A 19323-nucleotide genomic window follows, 5' to 3' on the forward strand; every position below is an offset into this window, starting at 1 on the left:
TCTTGACTCCCAATAGCATTAGTTCCCCAAGCCCAGGGCCCTAAGTGTGAAATCAGCGTAATCACACACGACAAGCAGGACACTCGTGGGGCTTCCTGTGCGCCAGAGTCCTGCCAAATGCGTCCCCTTGTACCACCCCATTGAGTCCCATGACAACACGAGGGGGTTGGTGCTATGCGTCCCTCCATTTTCCAGGCAAGAAGCCTGCGGTTTCACTGGGTCAGTAAAGCTGCTGAGGTCTCGAGGCCCCTGGGTCGTGGGCCTGTACCCTGGCTCTTCCTCTCGGAGGTGAAGAACCTTCTCAGCTAACGGTCCGCGTCCACCCCCTTCCCCTCCCGTCCTGGGGTTGGGGATGCTCCCCCTCCGTTGCAGCCCTCCCTGGGGCTGCCTGACCTTGGGCACGTGACCTTTCTGAGTCCGTTTCCTCACCTGCCCCGGGTGAGGGCGGGGCTGTGGGAATGAGATGCTGTTCTGTCCCCCAAGTCAAAGCAGATGTGCGCTCATGCATTTAATCCACATGCGAGTCTGCCCCGGACATCAAAACCTCACCCTTCTGGGAAATCCCAGCTCTAGGAAGAGCCTCATGTGATGGGTGAAGCGGGACAGTGCTTTTAGGTTCCACTCCCCTTCACTGGGCACGGGTGCCCTGTCACGCCCCTCACCAGGCAGCTCCTGAGCGCCTCCTGCGCGCCACGTCACTTGTTCCTTCCCACCGTCCCGAGGCAGGTGCTGTCACCCACTTCCGTGGGCAGGAACCAGAGCCGCAGCAGAGAGCGGGCTTGCCCTGGGTCTCCCGTGGCCGAGTGGCCGAAGTGGCCGAGCAAAGGGCCACTGAAGCGTCAGAGGCAGGCCTTCCTGACTTCAAGGCTCCACTTCATTCAGCCACCTACTCCCCGCAGGAGAAGGAAGGGTCTCTCCCCGCTCCCCATCACTCGGCGCTGTCGCTGCGGGCCTGGGTGCGGGCGTGGGGCCCGGAGAGTCCGCTGGGGCTGACCCGGGGCCCGGCTTCTCCCTCCAGGGCATCCTGGGCTCCGGGCTGGCCCTCAAGGTGCAGGAGCAGCACCGCCAGAAGCACTTTGAGAAAAGGAGGAAGCCCGCTGCTGAGCTCATTCAGGTCTGTCTGTAGGCCCGTGGGGGGGACTGGATGGATGAAGATCTGTGGGGTGGGTATGTGTGGTGTGTGTGTGCATGCACATGTGTGTGTGTGTGTGCCACGTGTGAATGCATGTGAGTGCCCGTGTGTGTCTGTGTGTTTGTGTGTGCAGGAGAGGGCATGCCGGTGAACTGGGACCAGACCCAGGACCGTGCGTGCTTGTGAGTGGTTTGCAGGTGTTTCTGTGATTATCTGTGTGGCCTGTCTCTGGGGATACTTTGTGACAACCCTATCAGTCTCCCATTCAGGTTCTAAGCCAATCAGGAAATAGACACAGAACTCAGACACCAACCCATCTGCCATTTTACATCTTACGTTGCAGTGGAGAATTTGGCTCCTGCTGCTCCCCACCCCAGTCTTGATCTGGGGACGCACCAGGAAGAGTCGGCCTAGTAGAGTCCAGGAGCTTAGCCAGTCACCTACGAGGAGCTGTGGCCCCTCACGTTTGCCAAAGCTAGAGAGCCCATAACCCAGGACGGGGAGAGACGCCTCACACACGCAAAATATCGGGCAATTCACCCATTCGTCCTGCTGGGTGCCTGCCAGCTTTCCATTTCCATCACTCCCCCATCATGGGCTGGGGGTTGGGGACAAAGGCAGAAGCAGTCCCTCCTCAGGGGGACTTCCTGCTCCATGGCTTTGCGGGCTGCTGGGAGCACAGAGGACAGGACAGTCGCCACATGGGACTGCACGTCTGCATGACCGCCCCCTCGTGAACATGTGTCCAGTTATAGTGAGTGTCCCTGTGGGCCTGATGCTGAGTGGTGTGTGGTGTAACCCTACGCACTGTCATTTCCAGGCCATTCCTAGTCACCAAGAGTCCATCCCCTTATCCCCCAAACCCCAAACCATCCCAGTATCCCAGTGGTTCCGGCATGTTATTCAAAGCTCCGTCTCCAGCTGTCTCTTGTACCCAAAAGCAGCACAACAGACAAAATTTGTCTTCCTACCTATTTGAGTGTCCTGGGGAACCTGCAACAAGAGTAGTCCCTGCCCCTCTCAGGGCTTTGGTACCCACACTCCTCTCCCTCCACGGCAACTCACCCCCTGCCCGCCCCTACCTCAGGCAGCTCCGAGACGGTGGGGTAAGCAAGTCTGTCTACCGGGAGGAGCTACAGAAAGCCAGACCCTGGCTTCTCTGGGTGTGGCCCCAATGCTCATTTAAACACTCAGGAGTCAAGGGCTTAAACTGTGTCTTGAGACTATGCGGTCCTGTGTGAAAGTTTGGGGTGACACCAGGTCCCTCCTTTCTCCCCCCACCCCCAGGCTGCCTGGAGGTACTACGCTACCAATCCCAACAGAATTGACCTCGTGGCGACGTGGAGGTTCTATGAGTCTGTCGTCTCTTTTCCGTTCTTCAGGCAAGTGGTGACCCCCTGCACACTCAGGGCGTGACCGACCACCCTCCTGTGGGTCTGCGTGGGTGTCGCGGACCACACAGTAGAATCACCGGGGAGCTGAGGAAGTCCCAGTGCCCAGGCCACACTCTGGGGTGATTCATCAGAATCCCCAGGGAGGGGACCCGGCATCAATATATTTTTTAAAAACCCGGATGATGCAGAGTGTCACCTGGGGTTACCAGCTAGACCACGTGGAGTGGCCAATAAGGGAAGGTCTGATCAATGTTTGAGCAAGACCAGAGGCTGAGGAAGTGGGGAGTCAGTGTGAGGGTCCGCCCTAGCAACTCTGAACACCCCCCCCCCCACCTGGCCCAGCCTACGCCCGCTGCCACACTGCACGCTGGGAACGGCCAGGGGGGAGAAGTCTCCACGGTCCGATCTCATTTAATCCTCACTGGCACCCGACGCAGTAAGTCAGAGCTTCTCACCTGTGAGGTGCGTTCCCATGGAAGTGGGAGGCTATGTGATGTGATGCAGGTGGCGTTGGTGTGGTACAAGTCCCATGGTGATTCCGACACGGTGGCCCAGGGTGTGCCCATGGAGGCAGGCTGAGGGGCAGGTGTCACCTGGCGCCTTTCACAGATGACAGAACTGGGGCTCAGAAGTGCTGGACTTCCCGGCCCACGTTTCACAGAGCAGCCGCACCTGGAGGCCCCCAGTCCATGGCTTTTCACCCCGTGGGCCGCTGAAACAGAGGGTTCCTTTCCAGGACTTAGATACTGCAATCCTGAGCTCGGGTGTCTGAGTACGTGGAGAGAGTGCGGGACCGCTTACATTCCTGAATTGGGAGGGAAAGTGGAGGGACCCTCAGCTTCACAGCTGGGGCTACGGCCTGCTCTGAAGTGCGTTTCTGCCGAGCGTCTCTGGTTTCCTGGACCACAGTGTGACCCAGTACTAGGCAGGTGGCTCCTTCTGTTCTCATCCCGCCCTCCCACGTATTCATTACAGAACCCAAGAGCAGTGGCTGAACTTGGCCTGAGTTACCCCTTCATCCCATCCCCAGGTTGTGGTCAAGATTTAAGGAAACCCAAGAGATTTGGATTCAGCTGACTCATTTCCCTGCATCAAACCTTCCAGTAGACGACCGTGACAAAAATATTCAAATCCTGACTGTGCCCCGCACGGCCTGAAAGGTCAGGCCCCAGCTTGCATCTCCTGCCTCCCCTGCGGTCATTCTGTCCCTCCCCAGAAGTTCCAGGGGCATGGGACTCTTTGTATTTGAGCATCCAGTCAACCACTATTTTTGAGCCCCTTGTATATGCTAAGCGCTAGGCCAGACCACGGAGGCCCCAGGTAACTTGTGAAGGAGTCTAACCTTGGCCCTGAAGGCAAAGGAAGTCACGAGACCATGGAATGACATGACCAGATCTGTGTTTCAGGAAGATGACAGGAAGGAGTGTGGGATGGGTTAGACAAGCTCAAGATTGTAGGCAAGGAGATCAGCTAGCAAATGATTGCAGGATTCAGGGTGAGAGGAAATAAGGACTTAGACCAAAGGAAAAGCACTAGGTAGAGAGAGGACCTGAGAGGGAACAAGCAAAGGTGGGGGGGGATAACTCAGGGACTGATGACTTGTAAGCGTGAAGGAGATGAGGAGAAACGAGGCTCCGGTAAATGAGCGGTCAAGTGTGGGTTTCCTGCCTGTGTCTTCTTACTTGTAATTAGACTTACTTGTTCACAGAAATGACCTCCGGGGCTCCTTTTGATTCTAAAGTTCTATCGTTGCTGTAACCTTCTCAGGTTTGGCATAGAATCAGTCTTCTTTAGTGTAGCAAGAGTCTCCTTAGGATGGCAGGTGACTCCTCCTTAAGAGAACAGAGTGACCTTGAACTCAAAAACAACATGTGCAGCCACATTGAATACAGAACCAAGATGATTTCCATTCGCTATGCATACCAAGATCTTGGCAACAGGCCCATTCTTTTGGGTTGACTTATTATAAACAACGTATTGACATAGCTGTCAGGGACTTGGAGGAGTGCAGTGTGCTGCAGACAGCTGCTGTGATATGAGAACGTCTTGGAAACTAACAGAGAACACTCTTTCTTCTTTTTTTTTTCTCAAGGACAAAAGGGTAAAGTCACTTGAGAAATTCACTTATCAACCATTCTGAAACAAGGCAGGCCCTTCCAAAAGAATACCTCTAAATTCCAGCTCATTCCACATGTTTAATGGCAAAGAAGTGGTTGATCATACACTGCTTTTGTTTTTAATGATGTTTTTATTAAAATAACAACTTTATTGAGATATATCTCACATACCATAGAAGTTACTTTATAAAGCGGACAATTCAGTGGTTTTTAGTGTATTCACATATACATATAGCAGTTACTCCTGCGTTCTCTTCCCCCCACCCAGCCCCTGCAAACGTGAATCAATCTTCTGTGTATTCTTCCCATTCTTAATATTTCATACAAAAATGAAGCCACACAATATGTGTCCTTTTATGTATGGTTTATTTCACTTAGTGTGATGTTTTCAAGTTTCACCCATGTTATCATGTGTATCAGATCTTTATTCCTTTTTTATGGCTGAATAATATTCCATTTTACATGCCCCATTTGTTTATCCATTTATCAACTGATGGACGTGTGGGCTGCATGCACCTTCTGGCTATGATGTTGGGTTGACATAGGTTTTCAATGCTCTCAGGCGTACACCTGGGAGTGGAATCGGTTACTCTATGTTTAACTTTTCGAGAAACTGCCAGACTCTTTTCCATGGTGGCTGCACCCTTTTACAGTTCTCCCAAAGATGTTAAATGAGGGAGATGTAGCACCCGTTTCTAGGAGTGGTGCGTACCAGAGTTTCCAGCTCAGGGTAGTCCTTTGTTAATTTGTAAGTGTCTATGTGTTTGGGGCTGGAAGTGATGGACGATGCTGGTCCCTTTTTGTTTTTCTTTTCTTACAATTTAAAAGTCTATAAACTCATTGTTTTTGAATTGCAAAGAACCTCAGAACATTTCAAGGCCGAATCCAATTTCATATGAGAAGAAACTGAGGTCCCCAGAAATTCAAGAACTTGTTCGAGGCCACACGTTGTGTTGGGCACAGCTGAGACCAAACCCAGGTCTCCTGATCTGCTGGCCAGGGGGGCTGGGGGGACTTGGTGCAATCAGGCAGCAGGGGTCTGAGAAGGTGCAACTGGGGGGTTGACAGACTGACCCTTCCTTTGTGCAGGTAGAGATGGGAGCAGACATTGAAAACCAGATGTTGCTTTCCATCAGCAGGAGGGCGTGCACACTGACCGGGTCCCTAACAGCGGTGGGAGGGCCGTCTACAGCTGTGCTGCCCAGCGTGGTGACCGCGTGGCCACATGTGGCTATTGCGCATCCGGCCGTTACCGGTGCAACTGAGGAGCTAGATTTTTAATTTTGCTTCATTCTGACCTTAGCAGCCATTTGTGACTTGTGGCCACCATATTGAAAAGCGTAGCTCTGGAATCTTTCGCTATTGGAACTAAATTAGAAGAGGACACGTAGGCCCAAGAAGTAAAAGTGACTTGATCAAAATGTCCCAGTTAATTCATTGTGTAACCAGGACTTGTTCCGGATGACCAGGGTCAGGATTATTGGCGTGCTTGGCGGTGGATAGAGGGGAGGGTATGCGGTAATCCTTCCTGTGGCCACGTAATGTGGGCTCTGCGGTCACGCCTGCTGTCTCGTTTCGTCTTTAGAATGTCCTGGAAGACAGCAGAATGGATAAGTCCGTTTTTCATAATCCCAGCTTTTATAGGATGAAGCACTGGAGATTAATTAGCTTCTCTCATGTCACCCGGCTAGTAAGCGATGGAACACAGATCAGAACCCAGCTCTGATGCCAAAGGCCATTATATCCTCCCAGATGAAAGGGTGATTTACGGAGAGAACGGGAAAGTTAAGACGCAGCAAGGCTTAGTGGGAGAATAGTACCCATTTTTGAAGATTATTGCCGGGAGGGTCGGGTTGGATAAAATGTGGGAAAATACCTGTCTTAGTACCTGGCCCCCGGTAGGTGCTTAATCTCTGCTGGTTGGCTCTGGAAGGAAGCTGGTGCTACAGCACAAGGAGACAAAGTGGGAAAGGGGGACACTAAGCCCCCCAGTTCCGGCCCTAGAAAGCGAATGACAGCAGGTCTAGACCACCCTCTCTGGGTACAAGCCTCCTATTCATGATTCTAGTCTCTCATTCAGCAAGGATTTACTGAGCACCTCTTATGTGCTAGGCACTGCGGGAGTCATTGGGGATGTAACAGCGAGCAGGAAGGGGGTCCCTGTGCTCATCCTGTGACAAGGACGGTGAAGACAGGGCCCAGGAGTGCCCACTGGATGTTCCCACTTGGCGTTGGGGCTTTGACTGGGGCCATGTCGGTGGAGCAGTGGGCGCAGAAGCCACCCGACACGGAGTGGCATGGAAGTGAGCAGGCGGGGCCAGCGAGTGCAGGTGGCGGCTGTGGCTGGTCTAGCGGAGCGGGATGAGGGCGGGCGCAGTGGGGAGGGGAGGACCAGCGGAGAGCAGCGCAGAGGCCGTGGGCTCCGAGGATTGGCTGTCGTCAGAGCAGGGACCCTTCATCAGTCAGCACAGAGGGAAGCCAGAGGGTGGGGCCAGGGGTAAGAGATGGGTTTCAAGGCGGGACCCTGGGGCAGATCTCACTGAGAGGTGAGTGGGGGCTACGGGCTGGGCAGGTGGGCAGGTGCGGAGGTGGCATGCTAGAGGAGGCATGAGTGAACTCATTGTCCTGGAGAAGAGGAAGGCATGGGGGGCGAGGCCCCTCATTCTTTAACACTGCTCCCCAGTCCTTCCGCTCCTACCGTCCCCCAGCCCGTCCCCTCACCCTTTCCTCCTCTACTTCTCCTGGGGTCAGAGGCCCAGAGAATTCTAGAACATCAGAGCGTTTTCCGTCCACGTGCTTCAGGAGAGGAACTGGGTCAGAGGCCCAAGGCCACACTGGACCTGGGTGTTGAGCTGAACCTGGAGCTAGAACTTTCTCACTCTCCAGCTGGTCCCTTTACTCCGCTGTCATGATGCCTCTCTTCTCCCCAACTCCTCTCCCTGCACTCAGGTCCCAGGGCGAGGCCAATTATTTATTCAGTTTTTATTGTGCACTTACCACGTGCCAGGGTATGGGATGCTTAGATTTTAGAACTAAAAAAGAACAGACTCTGTCCACCGTTCATGGACTACCACGTAATTACAACACACTGTGACCTGAGAACAGTCCCACATGTGACGGGACGGGCTCAGTGTAGACCCTGGGGAGTGAGATAAGAAATGCAGGATGGAACCGGAAGGGTGAGCACCACTATCCCAGGCAGAGAGAAGAGGCAGGGAATTCGAGGCCTAGCACGTGAGGCCTTGTGGCCTGGGTTTGAGTCCCAGCTCTGCTGCTTCCTACCTGTGAGACCCTGAGCAATTTCCTTAACCTCTCTGTGCCTCGGCTTTCTCATCAGGAAAGTGGGGATGGTAGTAATACTTACTTCCTAGGGTTGTCGTGAGGATTAAATGAGTTGTTCCATAAAAAGCACTTAAAATAGTATCCGCCCATGGATTATTGCTCAGTAGTATTTGCAATGATGATGTCAGCTGTGACTGTGATGGTGTTGACAGAGTGGTGGGTGTGTAGCTGATAAATTGTGAGATTCCTAGTGTCCTGGCCTGTCCCCTGGGCTCAGCACCAGGCCTGGGGCAGAGAAGGTTCTCAGCCACTGTTTTCCGGAGAAGTAAGTGAATGAAGAGCTGGGAACCTTGGAGCTCCAAGCAGCAGGGGCCTGGGGTCTAGCATGGGGAGCCCCTCCATCCAGACTCTCCATCTTGTCCTCAAGTTCCACTCTGTCCTTTATCTTCATTAAACGGGAGCTTTGGGGCGACTTTGGGGGAGAGGGTTCCATGTAATCTATGCTTTATTTTTTCTCCCCCTCATCTCCTTACAGGAAAGAACAGCTGGAATCGGCAGCCAGGTATGTTTCTGATTATGAATTTCTTCTTCCCGTCACTGTGTGGGGAGCGAGGCTCCAGTTCTGTACGGTGGAGGTTCCCGGGCGGCCATGCTGGTCACACACAGTTTGGGGACCACGATTCCCTGTGCCATCCTTATGTTAATCTACCTGAGGACACCTTAGCAGTGATCATAGCAACAGCCACCTCCTGAGTTTCCCCTTGGGGCCGGATTCTGTGCCTGGAGCCCTGTCCATGTTATCTCACTTGGTCCTCCCAACCACAGTGCATCCTTATCTCCTCATTTTGGGGCTGAAGAGATTAGGGCTCGGAGAGGGTGAGTTACTCCCTCTGGGTCACCCAGCTAACTGAGTGGAAAGACCAATATTCACACTCAGGTCCGAATACTAAGACCATGATATTTCACTTCATTTACTTCTGGGGCTCACAGATTGTTTTTTAAACAGTGAGTCAAGACTATAACTTATGGTCCCCACAACTGGAAGTTTCCCCAGTGAAGCACACTCATATAGGTGGAGCTTCCGGGTTCTGAGTGCTTCTCTATCCCTTCCTCTCTGTCCTTCTCAAGAAGATGCCACAATATCAGGGTGATCGTGGATCCCACTTGAGACTGTAAAGAAAGACCATCTCCTGCCAACATCACATTAAACCATATATATTTATAATCTATTATTGTGGACAAACTTCTCAGGGACCTTGCAATGAGTCTTCTAGACATTAAGGTCAACTGCGGTTCTCCAGATCTGATGGGATTTGGGCAGAAGAGGTGGCAGGACCCTGGACCAACTTGTAGGGGACCCACTTAAGGACAGTGGTCTTTGGGAAACAGGGTCAAGTCCTTTCCAAGGGGGCCCGTGGTGCCCCATCCCCTCTGTAACCCCACCTTGAAGAACGTTACAGACAGAGCCGGCTCACTCCCACGCAGGAACGCTGTTCAGCTTCTGCCTTCTTTGCGCCCGTTTCAAATGGATGAGCATTTCTCCCCTGGACTCTGTTGGGATGTAGGGGCACCAGGGGAGACTGTAGAGGAGGCTGGAGGACTGGCCATGGCCGTATCAGGGACATCCGCTAGAGGGCCGGCAGCGGCTCGTGGCTCGCTAAGGCAGAGTGGAAGGACACCTCAGAGACCCTCTTCCAGGCGTTTTTACAGAACCCAAGGCCTCCCAATGGGGAGGATCACCCCAAGTTACAGAGCCCAGCAGCTCCAAGGGTTGCACGGTCTAGGTCTCAGGCCTCCCAGTGGGTGCCCTTTCCCATCCTTCTCTCATGCCCGGCAGGGTTTTAAATCACCCAGGTGTTGCTACTGCAAATTACTAAATCTGTCTTTAGAGACTTTTCTATACAGACAGGGACAGAAGTCAGCCAAACTGGACCATGCAGGCAAAATAGCACTGTGCACTGGGTATATGAAGCCCCAGAGAGATGCATTGGGAGGCTTACTGGAAAAAGTGGGTGGATGGAGGGACGGGTGGATGCATGCGTGGACAAACTCTATCCTACAAGCGTCATACACCCGACTTAATCCAGCTGGGACTAGGAGGAATCGGTCGTGGCTCCATGGGCACCCATCAGACACAATGGGAGCCCTGGGAAATAAGGAGTGGGACCTCCTGGGATTTCTCTCTCGCCTGCTTCTCTTTTTGATCTCACTCTTTCAGCTGGCTTTCGCCATCCTGATGAAGTGTGGGTGCAGGCAGCCCCAGGATCGTACACGATTTCCTTTGCCTTCACCCAGCTCCAGTTCACAAACTCCCAGGGGAGCACTTAGGTGGGCCCACTGTGTGTCATGTGTGCACCCTGGACCATCCCAATGGCTCAGAGAGTAAGAGGCTACTGCCAGCCCAACTCTGGGTCCTGTGTTCCCCTGTTAGAGCGAGAGGGGGTGAGCTCACAGTGCTACGCTTGGCAGCTCCTGTTAGTCACTTGGTTGAAATGAGAGGAATCTGCTCCCAAATAGAATACGGTCCTTTTTCCTGAGGGATGGAGATGAAACATAGAGCAGACAAAAATTACAGTTGCCCCTGACAGGTATCGGTTCTACCCATGAAATCTCACATTCCCTCAGAATAATATTGCATTACAGGACATCAGCAATCAACCACACCGAGCCTCGTTTATTCTATAGACTATACCAGGAAAGACTGATATTTTGTGGTAGGTGCATCATTTTCTACATCAGTCATAACTATTCATTGCAAGTGCAGCGCTGTTGATGAGTAGGGGCATTTGTCTGATAGAAACAAGCATTTTTCGAATTTTAAAAACTGCAACTGTTGATAATAACTGTTGGCTTGAGCCCAGTTGTTCACTTTGCACTTTCAAACAGTTCAGTCTGAACAGCAGCTTTTTTATCCTGTCTTGCATTATGTCTTTCCCAAAGCAAAGCTGTCAAGTTTAGTAGACGGTCATTCTTTGCATCAGAGAATCCAGGTATAATAACAATCATTTATAAAGCATGCTTACCGTTTGCCGGGTACAGTCCTAAACACATGTCGCCCTCATAGTGAGCCCATGAGTGGACACTATTTTTAATTCTCCTTTCACAGGAGAAAACTGAGGTTCCAAGAGGCAGGTGACTTGCTCAAAGTCTTGGAGCTCAGACTGGAGTAAGTGTAGGACTCAGATCCAGTTGGTCCATTTGTGTAGTTCTTGGACCCAGCTACTGTGCCGATCCTCACAATCGTTGGGGACCGTTAACCCAGTCCGTTGTTCTGTGTTCTCCTGCCTTTTCTTGGCTCCTGTAGCTGGAGTCCCTACCGTGAGAGGGAGCTGTGGAGGCAGGGAACGGCTCAAAGCCAGGGTATGCTATGGAGTGAAGGCGTATTTGGTCAGACGCTGTAATTCACACTTTGCCTCCCCCGGTGACATCAGCCATGTGAAATTCATCTCACGGTGTGATAGAATGAGGTTGGCAATAAATCTCTTCCGTGCCCTCGAATCAATGACTGTTCGAGGTATATAGGAATGGGAAGCTCAATTAAGCCAAGCCCCTCATTTTACTGATGAGAAAATTGTTACCCAGAGCAAAGCTAAGAGCCTTGGACCCAATCCCATCACTCTTAGTTTGTTCCGCCATCGAGACTCTGCAGCGCCGGTGCCAGGCTGTGAGGGACTGAGATGCAGAGACGATACTTGGACCAATTTTGTTTGACCTCAGAGTGATTCCCAACCTGTCCTAGGGCTTAGTCTCAGTTTTTCCCTTTGGGACATGGGGGTGGGGTGCTGATTTATAGCATCCCATTCCCTCTGGATTATGAACTGATTGAAAACTAAACACAGGAGTTTCTGAGAGTAAACTGCAGGCTACCTGGGCCATGAGAAGCAGATTGGTTCTGGGGAGACCTCAGTACTTTCTAGTAAGTCTGGCCAAATGTCAGATAAAGCGTCAGAGTCCTGCAGATGAAAAAGGGAGGAAGGTTTTCTTAGGGACAGGTCCCAACAGATGCAAAGGCCAGGACTTGTGAAGTCAGGGACCTGCCCAGAGTTGTGGCTGGACTTTCCTGGGGCTGAGACCTGAGCTGGGAGTCCAGGACCTGAGCTACCTCTGCCAGGACAGAAGATCCTGATTTTACTTTTCTATCCCCAATCCATTTAGTTTCAGCTTTTCTAAGCCATGTTTTAAAATTGTCTGTCTGTACTTAACCAACCAGGGACCCCGGCTTTCCAAGGAAATCTGATGTCAGTTTCTTGCCAGACTAGCCGCACCTCCAAGCCCAAGGCCTGAACGGGGCAGTGTGAATCCATATCGAGAGAGGCAGAGATGCGTTCTGATTTTCAGGGGTGCACTTTGCCTCGCACCTGATTATCGCGTGGGGTCTTAGAGTTCAGGCAACACAATTAAGAAGTAAGCGCATCGCCCTCTTTGCTGGAGGGAGAATTCCGCAAGCCTCTTAGATGCGATGGCGACCATTTGGAGCCGAGGTTTCTGAATGGTGCCCAGCACATCCAGACTCCGATTGCTGACGGAACCCACTGTCTGTGACCAGCGGGGTATTAAGTGAATGCAGCCACAGCTGTTCAGACTGTTAGAGGTTGCAATGAGCCATTTAAATGCCAAACAAGCGAAACCCGAAATCAGCCCAGATAGAACCTAGAGATTCCTCTCATTATCTTCCCCACAGTCAGCACTTATGCTGAGATTTCCTGTCAGGACAGAGTGGCTGCCATTACCTTTGTCTTGCTTAGTTTATCTGGAATTAAGTCCTCATATACTTATCTCCTGTCAAGGTCAAGATCAGTGACAATGGGGAGTGTCTGAGACCAGCGTGAAGGCGTACTGTAAAATAATATGATACAGAATGTCGTCAACTTTAATAGAAAAATAAAAATAAATTAAAAGGAGGACTGTAAAATAATACATAAATCCTAAGAACTTATTTCAGTTTATTAAAAAAAGATGACCTTTTTTTTTTTGTGGCCTGGGAAATTTTATCCATCCTTTTCACACACCATTAGCCATCTCCTGCCGATGCGGGAAGAGGATTTTTTACGGAGACAATGATGACAGCCAGCGTCTTCTGGAAGGCTCCTCGCATCCTGGGCAGTGGCTCAGCACTCCCCACGCAGTCCTCCCTTAACCCTTGATCAGCCCTGGGAAGCGGGGGCCGATTGTCATTGTCGTGCATGAGAGGAAGCAGAGAGGAGGAGCCCGGTGTCCTAGGGCACGTCCTCCTCAGGACTGTCCCACCCGGGCTGCTACTGCCCTGGAGCCCAGGATCTTTGCCGCGCCTGGCACACTGGGCTGTGCCCAGCAGGGGCGTGTGCTGGGTTCAGAGACACAAGCGGGCAGAGTCTTCGGTTGGTGGGACCGCACCATCCAGTGGGGTGGGGCAGACGTGGGAATGCACTGTCCCCCCACGGGACGTTAAACTCTGTGACAGAGGAAAGCACAGCGTGTCTTTGGAGCAGAGGCGGGTTCATAATATCCAAGGGGCTGCTGCTCAGGCAGTTTTAAAGGGCAGAGGAGAACGAGGTCTCTGAAAAGGCAAGAAGTGGGTGACCGGCTGTAGGGCCTGTGTGTACCCAGCCACACAGGAGGAGGCTTGGGGGGGCCAGCAAGGGCTTGGTGAGCGTGGGATGACGATGACAGACGCTCACGACATGCAGGCAGCGGCCAGGAAGAAGGGGGCCTGAGAAGTGACTGGTGTGCAGTCCCCTTTTACTTACTCGCAGGTAGGAAAGTCTTCCGTGTGTGTTCGGTCAAGTTCCCGCCTGATCCACTCTTTAGCCCACGGACCCTGATATTTTCAGCCATTCATCTGCTTCCGGTGGGGAAAGCAGGTTGGAAAACTGTGACTTCAGGTCAGGGAAAGTGGACTCTCTGAGTATTGGAGTTTCTCTGACTTGACGCCGGGCGGCTTATTCTTGTAGCAGTGCTGGGGGAGAGAGAGCAGCCCCAAGGAGATCAGGACTAACAAGGCTTCAGGCGTCTGTTCACTCATTTATCTGTGCGTTCTCAGGGCCAGGCTGAAGGCCAGGGACATGACGGGTGCTATCCTGTGTCGCGCTCCCCAGGCCTCTAGGAAGCAGGTGTTGTTAGACTCACTTAGCGCACGAGGACCTGGTACTCGGAGAGCATCGGGCACCTGCTTGGTTGGGGGGTGACCCCGCCTCCTCTGCAGCTCCAGCACCCATGACCTCCTCACCACACCACAGCACAAAGACGTCAGCAGCTTTTGGCACTAAGCACACGGCTGTGACAACCAGACACCCCCTTTAGAAACGCCAAATTACCTCGGGTCAGTGCAGATTCATTTGCTTGTGCCATCGTTCCACGACTGCATGGCGCCCCTACTGTGGGATAAGCCTGTGTGGGTGACGGAAGGGCAGCCGCTGAGCTGAGTACACTGATGGGTGAAGACGTGCAGTGTGGCTCCTCTCTGGGGTGTACCGCACACGAAGGACTTCACTCCTCCCGCCCGCAGGGCTGAGAAATAGAAGGAAGAAATTCATATTTATAGAGCACCTACTATGTGCCAGGCTCTAAGCCCAGACCTGACCGACATCATCCCATAGCAATCGGGTGAAGCAGGAGTGCTTCTCCCTATTTTCAAGTTGAGGTAACGGAGGCTCAGGGATGTATGTGCCCAAGTTCCAAGTTCACCCAGATGCTGAAGGGCAGAGCCGGACTTCAAGGCACAGCTCATTTTGCACCAGGAGAACTTTGCGTTGGACTCGTTAACTGCTTTTTCGTGCCAAGAATGTTTTGGGCGGTAGGACGACGTCCAGGGACCCTTTCTCAGAATAACAATTTTGAATCCATAAATAAAATGCATGTGGTTACCAAAGAAACTGATTACAGTGGACCCTTGAATAGCACGGAGGCTGGGGTATGTGACCCTCATGGCCAAAAATCCACATGTGACTTTTTGACTCCCCAAAATGTAACCATAGTCATCTCTGGTATCCACGGGGATCGGTTCCAGGTCAAGCTCCTTATATGAAATGGCAAAGGTCAGCGCCCACAGTTGCCCGCCATATCTGTGGATTCCCAAGTACAGATCAAAAATACTGTTTTGATCCTCAGTCGGTTGAATCTGTAGAGGGGAAACCAGGGGAATGCAGAGGGCCAACTGTATATTTATTTTTACAAATCCACTCTACGTGAACCTGCACCGTTAAACCCAAGGTGTGTAGGGGGCAACACTATATTGAAACATAACCATCACAATATTTAAACATCCGAGATGTGATCATGTATGTACGTGCTTCTCCGCAACAAATCTGGGGACAACGCCTGATGGCAGGCTGAATGCTACTGTAACTTTGGAGCTGTGACAAGCACAGCAGTCCCTGGAGATAACAGGATAGGACGTGATCTGTGATTTCTGTTGTGGGAAGTCACAGCTTATGACTGGGGCATTCAGGATATGACTGGGGCTTATTACCTACATCGTAATAGGGAAAGACATGCTAAATTTCAGTTAGATGTCAGTCAGTTGAAGGGACCCTGTTTTCCCCGTCCAAGCTTATGGACACCCCCTAAGTTCTATACGTGGAAGGGTGTCTGTGGACACCAGGTTATGGTACCAGCTTCATGCAATTTATGTTACTTAATTCTGCTCAAGGAATATCCGATTAGGCTTTTCCTGGGCAAGTTGCTGTCTGGGCAGCGTGTCGTTCACAGGAAGTTGCTGAGGCCGAGGCGGTGGGACTGGAGAAGGGATGGAGCTTTGCTGCATGTGACTACAAGTTAGCATTTTTCGTTGAAGCTCCGCTTAAACATAGGAGGAAACCCAAGTCCAGAGGAGTCCAGAAACATGCCCCAGCGTAATCGCTAGTAAACTGTCCAGCTAGGGTCCGAACCCAGCCCTGCCCCAGTTAGCATGGAGGGCACCCGTCCATTCAGGCGTGGAGGAGAGTGTGAGAGTCTTTGTGGAGAGGGACGGGGAATTCCGAGAGCCTGCACTTAAGGAGGAAAATTGTTCACTTTTGCTTATTTTGTAGCCAAAAGCTGGGTCTCTTGGATCGGGTTCGGCTTTCTAATCCTCGTGGTAGCAATACTAAAGGAAAGCTATTTACCCCTCTGAATGTAGATGCCATAGAAGAAAGCCCTCCTAAAGAACCAAAGCCTGTGGGCTTAAACAATAAAGAGCGTTTCCGCACTGCCTTCCGCATGAAAGCCTACGCTTTCTGGCAGAGTTCCGAAGGTAAGGCCTTCCTTCCTCTCCCCCTGCCCTGAGACCACACCGGGGCTCCCAGTCCCCTTCCCACCCTCCCCCGCCCCCAACGGACGCTCCAGTCTGCAAAGTAACCCAGTCCCTACCCTCCCCGAACCGGCTTTCCACTTCATCCCATTTCTGTCCCTGGGCTGGAGGCATCTATGACTTGTCCCCACCACCCACAGCGCAGGGGCCTCCCAGGTGGCTGTTCTCCTGGCGGTAATCACCCCGTGCATCTGCGCAGACCCGGCAGGGAGCTTACGGACCGCTCACCCAGGTTGCTAGGGTGGCAGTGATGAGTGCATTGGCATGCAGGTCCTCCTGAAGGATGGGGACCAGGGACTTTAGCACCCCTAGAGGGACCAGGGACTTTAGCACCCCTTCAAGGGCTGTAGGAGCTGAGCAGGGCTCAGAAAGTGACCTCCCCAAGGTCACAAGGCTAATGAGTTGACTGAGCAAGAATCCGAACTAACGCAGGTGGGCCTGTGTACCCTCTGCCACCTCCAAGCCCCTCTGGAACCCGGGGCTCACGTCGCCTCCCTCCCGGGCTTCTCCCCCCACCAACAGTTCCGAACTGTGGGCCCCTCGGACTGGGACTCCTGGGTCATAGGAGGGGGCTGCTGGCAAAGACTGAGCGATGTCACCGCTGGAGAATGCTGCAGGGTCCCTGGAAGTGGGAACAAAGACCCTGGAGGTTGAGCGTGGAAGGCTGTGACCAAACTAGGTCCCCGCGCCCTTCCAGGTGCTGTGGCCTGCCACTGATACACGTGTCTCCCTCCCAGATGCCGGGACAGGCGATCCCGCGGCAGAAGACAGGGACTACGGGGGTGACTTTGCTGTTGAGGACATGATCCCCACCCTGAAGGTTGTTATCCGAGCTGTCAGGTAAGGCCACCCCACACCTGCCTCCCTGTGGGTCTCCCCAGGCCCCAGCTCCACACCACAGGCCATGGCTCTGTCAAGTGCTCTTGGCTTTGGGAAAGCGGTCAGGAAGCCCCTGCGTTAGATGCGACAGTAGGTCAACATCCTACAGAGGGCACTGCCTGGGGGCAAACGATTTGTACATCAGCAGGTCATCATGGGGGGCTCTTGCTCGCTGGTTGACAAAAGTGCCCCGTGGGGTCCTGACACTATTTCCAACTGTTGTGCTCCTTGCTGGCTTTGGCCACTGTCTGTCTTAAAGGATGTTGGGGTGGGGGCAGTGGGTATGATAATATGGAATTTTCTTCCTGGATAGGCCTCTTACTCAAAATAGCTTTTCTGGTCTTCATCCGTCTAGTTCTTTTTAATTTGAATTTTTAGCAAGATAATCAATTATCGGATTTCTTTCTTTCTTTTTTTTTTTTTTTTTTTGTCTGTATCAGATGAGACTAGACTCCCCTCTGGCTATTTCTGTTTCACTTTAGAATTCTATATGAACATGAAAACATGCTACTCCTCAAAAAAACTCTGATCAGGATCTGGGCTTATAAGGATCCCACAATGGTGGCAGTGAACCCTAGAAACTATGTTGGTTCTCAAAGAACTCGTCAGCTTTTTGCAGCAAGGTTCCCAGTCAGCCGATCAGGGAAACACGGGGGTCCTATAATATGTGGACCTCAGCAAGGCTGTTGACCTGCTTTCTCATGACACCGTCAGGCACAATGTGACAGAGGTGTGGCTGGCTTCCTAACCGGCTCAGTGAGCTTATTCAGAGAAGATCCATGGAATGGATGTGCGTCACCCAGGAGGGAGGCCTCGCCCTCTGCTGGGATGCTCCGTGGTCTGGCTTCTGCTCTGTCCTCTTTAGCATCGTCATTGATGTCTTAGTTCAGGATGGGCAATTTTTTTTTTTAATAAAGAGCCAGACGATAAATATTTCCAGCGTTGCGGTCCAAAGGTCTCTGTTGCCTGTATTCAACGCTGACTTTGTAGTGCTGTTGACAGAACATAAATGAATGGGTGTGGCTCTGCTTCAACATAACTCTACTTTCAAATGCAGGCAGTGGGCCAGGTCTGGCCTTCGAGCCATAGTTCTGACACCCCTGTAGATGGAGGGATGCAAAGGGCAGGCTCATTAAATGACACAGCATTGAAAAGGATGGCTAGGAAATTGGATGGTTTAATCAACACGTCAGATAGTGTTTAGGGGCTGGAGCCATGGGCTACGACAAACAAAATGCACTTTGAATGTACCATAAAAAAGGCCTGTGCAAAGCCCTGGCTGCTGTGGCTCAGTGGATTGAGCATCAGCCTGTGAGCCAAGTGTCGCTGGTTCGATTCCCAGTCAGGGCACATGACTAGGTTGCACGTCAGGTCCCCAGTTGAGTTCGGGAGTGAGAGGCAACCACACAGTGATGTTTCTCTCCCTCTTTCTCCTTTTCCCTCTCTCGGAAAACAAACAAATAAAAATAAATTATTAAAAAAAAAATAAATAAAGGCCTGTGCAAGCACTAGATGGGAGGACCCGGGGTCGGTGGCAGTTCCTATCACTGACCTGGGGTTCGGGGTGTTAGTTGGCACCGTCTCAGTGACAGCTGAGCTCAGGATGGGGTTGTCAATGAGCATTAGCCATCTGGGGTGACATTATTGGTTCCCGGGAAGGTGGAGGTAAGCATTTACCATCTATGAGTTCTGGATGTCCCTTGAGAGAACTTGGGGAACAGATGACAGTTTCTCTTTTTTTTAAAGAAAAAGTATATTTTATTGATTATGCTGTTACAGCTGTTCCAATTTTTTCCCCTTTGCTCCCCTCTGCCCAGTGCCCCCCTTCTCCCAGCAATCCCACCCCCCTTAGTTCATGTCCATGGGTCGTGCACATAAGTTCTTTGGCTTCACACTTTCCTATGTTATTCTCAACTTCCTTCTGTCTATTTTGTACCAACCGGTTATGCTTCTTACTCCCTGCACCATTTCCCCATTTCTCCCCCTCCCCCTCCCAGCTGATAACCCTCCAAATGATCCCCATACCTATGATTCTGTTCCTATTCTGGTTTGCTTAGTTGGATTTTGTTTTTATCTTTTAGATTCAGTTGTTGATAGTTGTGAGTTTGTTGTCATTTTGGTGTTCGTAATTTTGATCTCCTTTTTCTTAAGTAAGTCCCTTTGACATTTCATATAATAATGGCTTGGTGGTGATGAACTCCTTTAGTTTTATCTTGTCTGGGAAGCACTTCATCTGCCCTTCCATTCCAAATG

The 19323-nt window shown here is 51.7% G+C and overlaps 1 protein-coding gene across 1 annotated transcript in view; it reads left to right on the forward strand.

The window, feature by feature from the left end:
• The window catches only part of KCNQ3 (potassium voltage-gated channel subfamily Q member 3), a 191048-nt gene that overhangs the window by 163423 nt on the left and 8302 nt on the right, over positions 1–19323 (forward strand). The window contains exons 7-11 of the mRNA XM_090283350.1: positions 1019–1114; positions 2420–2514; positions 8461–8487; positions 15932–16134; positions 16929–17031. Of these exons, the coding sequence (XP_090139476.1) occupies positions 1019–1114; positions 2420–2514; positions 8461–8487; positions 15932–16134; positions 16929–17031 (524 nt within the window). The remainder of the gene's footprint in view (positions 1–1018; positions 1115–2419; positions 2515–8460; positions 8488–15931; positions 16135–16928; positions 17032–19323) is intronic.

The sequence above is a fragment of the Furipterus horrens genome, unplaced genomic scaffold (assembly GCF_987537825.1).
Source record: "Furipterus horrens unplaced genomic scaffold, mFurHor1.1.pri manual_scaffold_7, whole genome shotgun sequence".
Classification (NCBI taxonomy): domain Eukaryota; kingdom Metazoa; phylum Chordata; class Mammalia; order Chiroptera; family Furipteridae; genus Furipterus; species Furipterus horrens.